Source organism: Hemiscyllium ocellatum, chromosome 21, assembly GCF_020745735.1.
Source record: "Hemiscyllium ocellatum isolate sHemOce1 chromosome 21, sHemOce1.pat.X.cur, whole genome shotgun sequence".
In the NCBI taxonomy this organism is placed as follows: Eukaryota; Metazoa; Chordata; class Chondrichthyes; order Orectolobiformes; family Hemiscylliidae; genus Hemiscyllium; species Hemiscyllium ocellatum.
In genome coordinates, this window is record NC_083421.1 from 23,630,332 (window position 1) to 23,639,712 (window position 9,381).

Here is a 9,381-nt window from a genome sequence, read left to right on the forward strand (position 1 = left end):
TGTCCTGCTATAATGTGGTAGTTACATTCTCATGTGACCTTGTGTTATAGAAAATCGCAATGGAAATAATGGGGCCTATGGGAAAAACAGGGTTGGGGCGAAAAATTGAAACAAAAGTAGTGGTTAGCCTAACACAAAAAATAGCTCGTCTAAGTAAGTGTTAAAGTCACATATTTTATTGAAATCATACAATAAATGTAACACTTTAAGGGGTTTCTGAGTTTGCTGAGTTACAGTACTGTATTAAGACACGGGTTGAGGGTTATTTAGTCTAGAAGTGGATGGCTGTGGTTCATTGTCCTCAAACTGTTTTTTGAGATTTGGATTAAAAAAGGCATCTAGTTTTTGCTGCTTTGCCATCTTTCTTCTTTCATGAAGAAGCTGTTCATAGGGTGCCAGATAAGATTTTCTGCCATGAGCTGCTATCCTGCTGTGTTCTGCATTGTAGCCATTGTTTTGCAACTGCTTCTTAACTTCCCTCAATATAGAAGACAAAAGAAAAGTGCAAATTTCTCATGGTCCTGCTTCCTGGATTTCATCATCTTCATCTCAAACTTCAGTTTCGCCTACATCAACAAGTTGTTGTAGATCAGTGTTATCTCTAATGGTGCGCAGCGTGGACTTCTTTATTCTTGTTACACAAACAATATCACATGCTCTTTCATTACGGTCAAAATGCTTTATAACATCTAGCTCCTGTATAGCCTTGCTGTATAGCAGTCACCATCTGTGATTCTTTTACCTGTATGCTTCCTGTTGACATTTTTTGCAACTTTGTCCTTCCATATTCGTGGAAAACACAGCAAGATTTGCAAAAAACAGGACTGAAAATGACTGAGTGCAGCACTGTACCTGTCACAAAACACTTCACCATAAAGCGCGCAAGCCAACTGACCAGGTGGTGTCAGTGCGGACCAGTCCTCTGCGCACCACGACACCTATTGCCTGGGATGAAATCGCACAATAGCCAACAGGAGTTTGCATTTAGAAAAAATCGTTCCCCAATTTGCCAGTCGTGTTACAGCCAAATCGCATTGACAAAATGCACGTTATCAGGGAACGACCTGGACTTGTTTTCCTATCTTCAAATTTCTTGGCCTTCCAAAACCTTGGAATGTCTCAGAGTGTTTTACAGCCAGCAAAGTACTTCTCTTGAAATGTAATCACTTTTTTATATAGAGAAATGAAACAGCTCATTTATGCTCATGTCTTTGTAGTTACCTTTGCTCAATTGTAATACCATTACATCTGATTCCAGCTTCTCTCTCTCAAACTGCAGGGTGAATTCTATCATATTATGGTCACTGGCCCATCACCAAATGCAGAATTGCCTGTTCCCTAGTGGGCTTTACGACAAGTTGCTCCAAAAAACTATCAGGAGCTGGAGTTCCTGAAGCAACTAACATTTACTACAAATGTTCTAACTGTGAACCACAATGGGGTCCACCAACTCCCATGACAGGCAAGTACAACACATCGCCTGGCCCTGAATTTCTAATTTGCTTATTTTCTTAATTTGAGTTTTAAACATTTCCTATTGGTCTTTTAGTTTGTAACTTGTAATATTTCCCCTTTTACCTTAAATTTGAAAGTAACCAATAACAGATAATCAAATTGGTGGCTATGGCTTTTCCTGTGACGTCACTTGTGTGTTGGGCTGTGATCCTGGGCTTCAGTTTATTGTGCAAAAGACCTTACAAACTAGGAACCAAAAAAGCGAGCTAAAAAACAACTCTTTCCTCTGCACTGAATTCCAACACTGTCTCCAAATTTCCTAAATTATGTACTCACGCGGGCTGTATTTAATTCTCAATGTGATCTCTCCTTCTTGACCGTGCACAGCTTACTCATTGTTGCATAGATTATAAGAGCAAAGAGGTTATGTTGGAGCTGCACAAACTTTCATGTAGAAATGCTGGTGTTGGACTGGATTGGACAAAGTCAGATGTCACACGCCACCACGCTAACATGTTTGTTTGAAATCACAAGCTTTCAGAGCGCTGCTCTTTCGTGATTTCAAATAAACCTGTTGGACTATAGCCTGGTGTTGTGTGACTTCTGACTTTGTACACAAGTTATGCTCGATTACAGCTAGAGTGCTGTGTGCAGTTTTGGTCACCGCACTATATGATGTAGTTATGCTGGAGGGGATGCAGAGGAAATTCACCAGGATGTAGCCTACGTTGGAGCATATTAGTTACGAAGAGAGGCTTGAATGGCTTGAGATTTTTTGCATTAGAATACAGAATGTTGAGGCAGCACCTTATTGTGGTGTATAACAGCATTATGAGGGGTATAGCCGGGGTAAATAGGAAGCAGCTGTTCCCTTTAGTTGAACTGTCAATAACAAGAGAATATAATTTTAAGGTGAAGGACAGAAGGTTTACTGGGCATTTGAGGAAATGTTTTTTCACTTGGATGGTGGGAATATGGCATACACGGCTGGTGAGGGTAGTGGAGGTGAAAACCTTCACAATCTTTAAAAAGTACACGGATGAGCACTTGAAATCTCGAAACAAATACTGAAAAGTAGGATTAATGTAGATGGGTTGGCGCAGACTCAATGGGCTGAAAGGCCTCTTCTGTGCTGTATGACATGTGTAAGGAGTGAAAAGAAGAGCAAAGAATCTTCCAGGCACAGACACACAGTACTTGCCACTTTTCTGTTGCTATTTGAGCTCAGGTCAGGATCACATGTGGGCGGCACGGTGGCATAGTGGTTAGCACTGCTGTCTCACAGCGCCTGAGACCCGAGTTCAATTCCCGACTCAGGCGACTGACTGTGTGGAGTTTGCACGTTCTCCCCGTGTCTGTGTGGGTTTCCTCCGGGTTCTCCGGTTTCCTTCCACAGTCCAAAGATGTGCGGGTCAGGTGAATTGGCCGTGCTAAATTGCCCGTAGTGTTAGGTAAAGGGTAGATGTAGGGGTATGGGTGGGTTGCGCTTCGGTGAGTTGGTGTGGACTTGTTGGGCCAAAGGGCCTGTTTCCACACTGTAAGTAATCTAATCTAATCTAAAGCACATTAGCTCAAATATCAGAAACCTGGCCTCAGAATGCTAAGAAGGTTCCTAAGCATAAATACATCTTGAAAGACTCAGAAATGACTTTACAATCAAGATAGATTGATATTCCTCAAGAGATGTATTTCATTAACTATAGTCACAAACATTATCACTTAATATATTCATTATATCTTCAATGGAGCACAGCAATTGGATGAACAACACAGCTAATTTTGAACATAGTAAAAGTGAAGATGACACAATTCATAGTCTATTATGTGGTGCTTTACACAATTTAAAGATATCCCACAACACTTTGGCGCTAATGACATACACCTTTTAGAGATCAAGTCATTGCTGTAACGCAAAGTTCCACAACAGCAGCGTGACCGCATAATTACTTTTTTGTCATGTTAGTTGAGGGATAGATATTAGTTGGACCACCAAGAGAAAGGCTGTTTGAAGTTTGAAAGGCCATTTGAAGCATTTGTATCCAGTTTTGCTGCTCACTAACAATGCAATGACATTGTAGTAACAAAGCCGTGCTGCTCACAGCACATAGTCAGCAGGGCTGACACTGTGTAACATATGTCACCTTGTGACACATGGCAGTCACTGTATAACCACCATGTCTCACAGTTTGCCTGTTCTTAATTACATCTCATCTAAACACACTCTTTAAGTCAGCAGTACTTTTTTGTCTGTGTAGCAATGTCTGCTACACATCAGGATCCTGTCATTGTTCAGCAAGGAAACATTGCATGTTGGCAAGCAATAAGACAAATCCAAACATGACACCAGCCAAAGGGTGCACAAAGAAAACAAGTGCTTGCTCCTCAAAGTAAACCAAAAGCTTCCATGGTGACCTTGACAGTTGATGATGGTCTTGCGCACCTTGTTGATAATTACTGGAATCAGGTTTCAAGTAAGTCCTGTCTGGTTTTTAGTGTCTGGGATAGAAGTGTGGGTGAAAATTAAATTTATCCAGTGTCTGTCAGGGAAGTCATCCTGCAATATCTCCAAGGTTTCACAGAAATGCTATAATACTGTGGCATTAAGGAGATCTAGCAAAACTGGAGTCAATGGAAATCAAGCAGAATAGTCTCTGCTGGTTGGAGTCAAACCTGCCAGATAAGCAGATAATTGCAGTTGTTGGAGATCAGCCATCTCAGATCCAGGATATCTCTTCAGGAGTTCCTCAGGCCCAACTATCTTCAGCTGCTTCATCAACGACCCTCCCTCTATCATAAGGTCAGAAGTGGGGATGTTTGCTGATTACACAATATTCAGCTCCATTCACAATTCCTCAGAAACTGAAGCAGTCCATGTTCAAATGCAACAAGAACAGGACAATATTCAGGATTAGACTGAAAAGTCACAAGTAGCATTTGTGCCACACAAATGCCATCTCCAATAAGAGACAATCTAATAACACTCCTGAACATTTCATGGCATTACCATCATGAATTCCCCCAATATCAACATCTTGGAGGTTACCATTGATCAGAAACTGAACTGGACCCGCCATAAAAATACAGTGACTACAAGAATAGGTAAGAGGCTGCGACTACTATAGCGAGTAACTCCCCTTCTGACTCCCTAACACCTGTCCACAGAAGTGTGATGGAAAACTCCCCATTTGCCTGCCAATGCTCAAGAAACTTAACACTATCCAGGACAAACCGCTGGTTTGATTGGCCTAATATCCACTAACATCCAATCCCTCCACTATTGATACTCAGTTGCAGCAGCGTGTAACATCTAGAAGATGCACCTCAGAAATTCTTAGAAGATCCTTAAACAACACCTTTCAAATACACAAGCACTTCCACCTAAAAAGTTAAGATCAGCAGATAATGGGAACATCACTACCTGCAAGTTTCCCTCCAAACCACATTGTGGGTATACCTACAGAACATGGATTGCAGTGCTCAAGAAGGTCCAATGGTAACTACGGACTGGTAATAAATGTAAACCAAGCTAACAGCTTCCATGTCTCATGAGTGAATTAAGAAAAATACTCAGCTACAGATCACAAATGATCTTTAATATCAGAACTTGAGAGCAAAAAGACTTCAAATGTTCTTTATTCTGGCCAGTACAGTTCTAAAGAATTCCTTGACAGGGATAATCATCTTTCTTTTGTCATGTACCTGTTCTTTTAGTTTGACATATGGCTAAGACATTTTTAAAAATTAATTCTGACACTTAAAGGGCTGTCTTCATTCATACTTGTGTTTTTGGTTAGATTAGGAAGGTTTTCTCTGCATTACAGATATTTGTTTCCCAACAAATTTCCTAGAATCACAGCACAGAAATTGCAATATGGCCAATTATGACTGCACCAGCTCTTTGAAAGCTAACCAGTTAGTTCCACATCCTGCTCCTTCCTTTTGCCCTACAGATATTTTCTTTTTAAGTTTTATACAGTCCTATTTTGGAAATTACTTTTAAGTCTGCTTCCACTGTGCTTTCAGGCAGTGCATTCCAGATTGTAAAAAAAACGTTACTAAAAACAATCCTTGGAGAACTTCAGCAGAGCTGGATTATGAATGCATGTGACCTTGACAACTTGATATAGCTCCTCACAGTCCCTTTCATTAAAATGCAAACACATTATTAATGCTTAAAGGACATCTGTGTGTTAAGAAAGTTCTTTGTCTGTGGTGGTGGTTCTGATTATTAACAATTAATATTCCCTTTGCTTCTAAGGTTCATTAGACCTAAGCAGATAAATTCCATTGTAACTTTTGAATTATGAAGGCTTATATTGTAACTGATATGCTGATTTTGCTTCATACTTTTCTGGCACTACTTTTAAATGCTTCAATGGTTTGGGACATTTATCTACGTTAAAGGCACTGCAGAAGTGCATGTCTTTACTAATGTTGATTGTCATTCTGTTTGTTCACTTCAGAATGAAACATTACTGAGGGCTGACAGATCTGATTGAAACACAAGTCATTGAAGCACTTTCGTTAAACCAATCCTGACTTATAATTATTTCAGCTGCAAATGTGTTGCTGGTCAAAGCACAGCAGGTTAGGCAGCATCTCAGGAATAGAGAATTCGACGTTTCGAGCATAAGCCCTTCATCAGGAATAAGAGAGAGAGCCAAGCAGGCTGAGATAAAAGGTAGGGAGGAGGGACTAGGGGGAGGGGCGATGGAGGTGGGATAGGTGGAAGGAGGTCAAGGTGAGGGTGATAGGCCGGAGTGGGGTGGGGGCGGAGAGGTCAGGAAGAGGATTGCAGGTTAGGAGGGCGGTGCAGATGGCCTCCTTCTTCAAGGACCGCAGATTCCCCCCAGACGTGATCGACGATGCCCTCCACCGCATCTCCTCCACTTCCCGCTCCACCGCCCTTGAGCCCCGCTCCTTCAACCGCCACCAAGACAGAACCCCACTGGTTCTCACCTACCACCCCACCAACCTGCGCATACAACGTATTATCCGCCGCCATTTCCGCCACCTCCAAATGGACCCCACCACCAAGGATATATTTCCCTCCCCTCCCCTATCAGCGTTCCGCAAGGACCACTCCCTTCGTGACTCCCTTGTCAGATCCACATCCCCCACCAACCCAACCTCCACCCCCGGCACCTTCCCCTGCAACCGCAGGAAATGTAAAACTTGCGCCCACACCTCCACACTCACTTCCCTCCAAGGCCCCAAGGGATCCTTCCATATCCGCCACAAGTTCACCTGTACCTCCACACACATCATCTATTGCATCCGCTGCACCCGATGTGGCCTCCTCTATATTGGTGAGACAGGCCGCTTACTTGCGGAACGCTTCAGAGAACACCTCTGGGCCGCCCGAACCAACCAACCCAATCACCCCGTGGCTCAACACTTTAACTCCCCCTCCCACTGCACCGAGGACATGCAGGTCCTTGGACTCCTCCACCGGCAGAACACAACTACACGACGGCTGGAGGAGGAGCGCCTCATCTTCCGCCTGGGAACCCTCCAACCACAAGGTATGAATTCAGATTTCTCCAGCTTCCTCATTTCCCCTCCCCCCACCTTGTCTCAGTCGGTTCCCTCAACTCAGCACCGCCCTCCTAACCTGCAATCCTCTTCCTGACCTCTCCGCCCCCACCCCACTCCGGCCTATCACCCTCACCTTGACCTCCTTCCACCTATCCCACCTCCATCGCCCCTCCCCCTAGTCCCTCCTCCCTACCTTTTATCTCAGCCTGCTTGGCTCTCTCTCTCTTATTCCTGATGAAGGGCTTATGCTCGAAACGTCGAATTCTCTATTCCTGAGATGCTGCCTAACCTGCTGTGCTTTGACCAGCAACACATTTGCAGCTGTGATCTCCAGCATCTGCAGACCTCATTTTTTACTTTATAATTATTTCAAGTTGTTATGACTATTATGGCTAGCAGAGGAAATGAGCACCAAAAGAATCAACATGTATCAGAGTGTATAAAGTATTTAGTTTTTAAATTGTGAGTGTTTTTTTAAATGCACAAAATCAGGAAGTTCCTTGCTTGGCTACTGATATTGGCTTTGAAATTTTTCACGTCAGGAATAAAATGGTTTTATGCCAGGTTTAGCTCACTTTTTGCCCTGGGAATGTTGCCTCGGCTTTGCCCTCAAGGAATCTATTTGAATTCAGTTGGAATTCTTCATTAAACATTGTCAGATTTCTTACAGTCCAAGGAAAATTTAACTTTGGAGAAAACTGTTCAAGTTGTGCTGGAAGCAGAAGCCAGAAAGACTCACTCCAGCTCTTAAGAGGGAAAAAGCCACCTTAGCTCAGGATAACCAAAGAGTCTATTCACTTTATAATCCATGGACGCTGTAAACAGGTACATTATAATCAAATAGAAAGTAAGTCAAATAATAGAAACTAAGAATCCATGTCAGCACTGTGGGATAATAAGCACAATGTCAGTCATGACAAAGGAATGCTAGAATTGTAAAACTGTAGGTGACTTCCAGAAATGTTCAGAAGTAAGATACAATTTCTGAATAATGGACCTAGTTGTGGTCACACATGTAAAGAGATTGGATTCTCTACAGTGTGGAAATAGGCCCTTCAGCCCAACAAGTCCACACTGACCCTCCAAAGAGTAACCTACCCAAACCTACTTCCCTCTGACTAATGCACCTAACACTATGGGCAATTTAGCATAGCCAATTTACCTGACTTGGACATCTTTGGACTGTGGGAAGAAACTCACACCGACACAGGGAGAACATGCAAACTCCACACCGACAGTCACCCAAGGGTATAATCGAACCTGTGACCCTTGTGATGTGAGGTAGCAGTGCTAACCACTGAGCCACCATGCTACCATAAATCTCACCACAGAGCTCGCACTACCGTTATAAAGGTACCCTCATTAGATTATATTGCTATACTAGAAAAGATTGCAGAGGAATTCCATCGACAAATTATCATTTTCAATGAAAATAGTGATTTAATTGACTTGGCTTTCACAGACCATTTTTCTGTTAATGGACTCTTGCCAATTTTCAGGAATACTTGTCACAATAATTTCAAATTAAATATCATTGATGAAGAAACTGAAGTTATGGCCAATAAAGATTAAACTACATGGTCTAGGTGGAATTCCTAAAATTAAAGGTAGCCTTTAACTAACACTGCAACACAGTGTTTGAAAGTTAAAGATCTACAAATGATGCAAAATAAATACTTCTCACTTTTGAGCTTAAAAGTATACCTCAGTTAGAAGAAGTCAGAACCACGAGAACAACTGATTTGATAATAAACTGTTATTGATCAACCTGTAGGAAATTTTAGTGAGCTTCCTAGACTGTTAGGACCAGTTACTGTGTGACATTCCCCAATTTGTGGGCGGCACGGTGGTAGTGGGCGGCACGGTGGTAGTGGGTGACACGGTGGCACAGTGGTTAGCACTGCTGTCTCACAGCACCTGAGACCCGGGTTCAATTCCCGACTCAGGCGATTGACTGTGTGGAGTTTGCACGTTCTCCCCGTGTCTGCGTGGGTTTCCTCCGGGTGCTCCGGTTTCTTCCCACAGTCCAAAGATGTGCGGGTCAGGTGAATTGGCCATGCTAAATTGCCCGTAGTGTTAGGTAGGGGTAAATGTAGGGGTATGGATGGGTTGCGCTTCGGCGGGTCGGTGTGGACTTGTTGGGCCGAAGGGCCTGTTTCCACACTGTAAGTAATCTAATCTAATCTAATCTAATTTATCACGGGCCTATGTGGGTTTCTTCAAACTGTTAACCTCCAAGGCTGTGAGAGATAACCTTGCTCCCTAATTTGTTCAGGCATCCCTTCAGTTGGTTGTAACATCTCTTGTACATGCCTTTCTACCAGACTACAAAAGGCCATCGTCTATACTTACCACAACCCATCAGCTATTATGGAAAAGTTTAAAACC

The 9,381-nt window shown here is 42.8% G+C and overlaps 1 protein-coding gene across 1 annotated transcript in view; it reads left to right on the top strand.

The window, feature by feature from the left end:
- The window catches only part of rpl12 (ribosomal protein L12), a 269,442-nt gene extending 261,895 nt beyond the window's left edge, over window positions 1-7,547 (top strand). The window contains exon 7 of the mRNA XM_060841286.1: window positions 7,536-7,547. Coding sequence (XP_060697269.1) covers window positions 7,536-7,541 — 6 coding nt within the window. The 3' untranslated portion in view covers window positions 7,542-7,547. The remainder of the gene's footprint in view (window positions 1-7,535) is intronic.
- The last annotated feature ends 1,834 nt before the right edge of the window (window positions 7,548-9,381 follow it).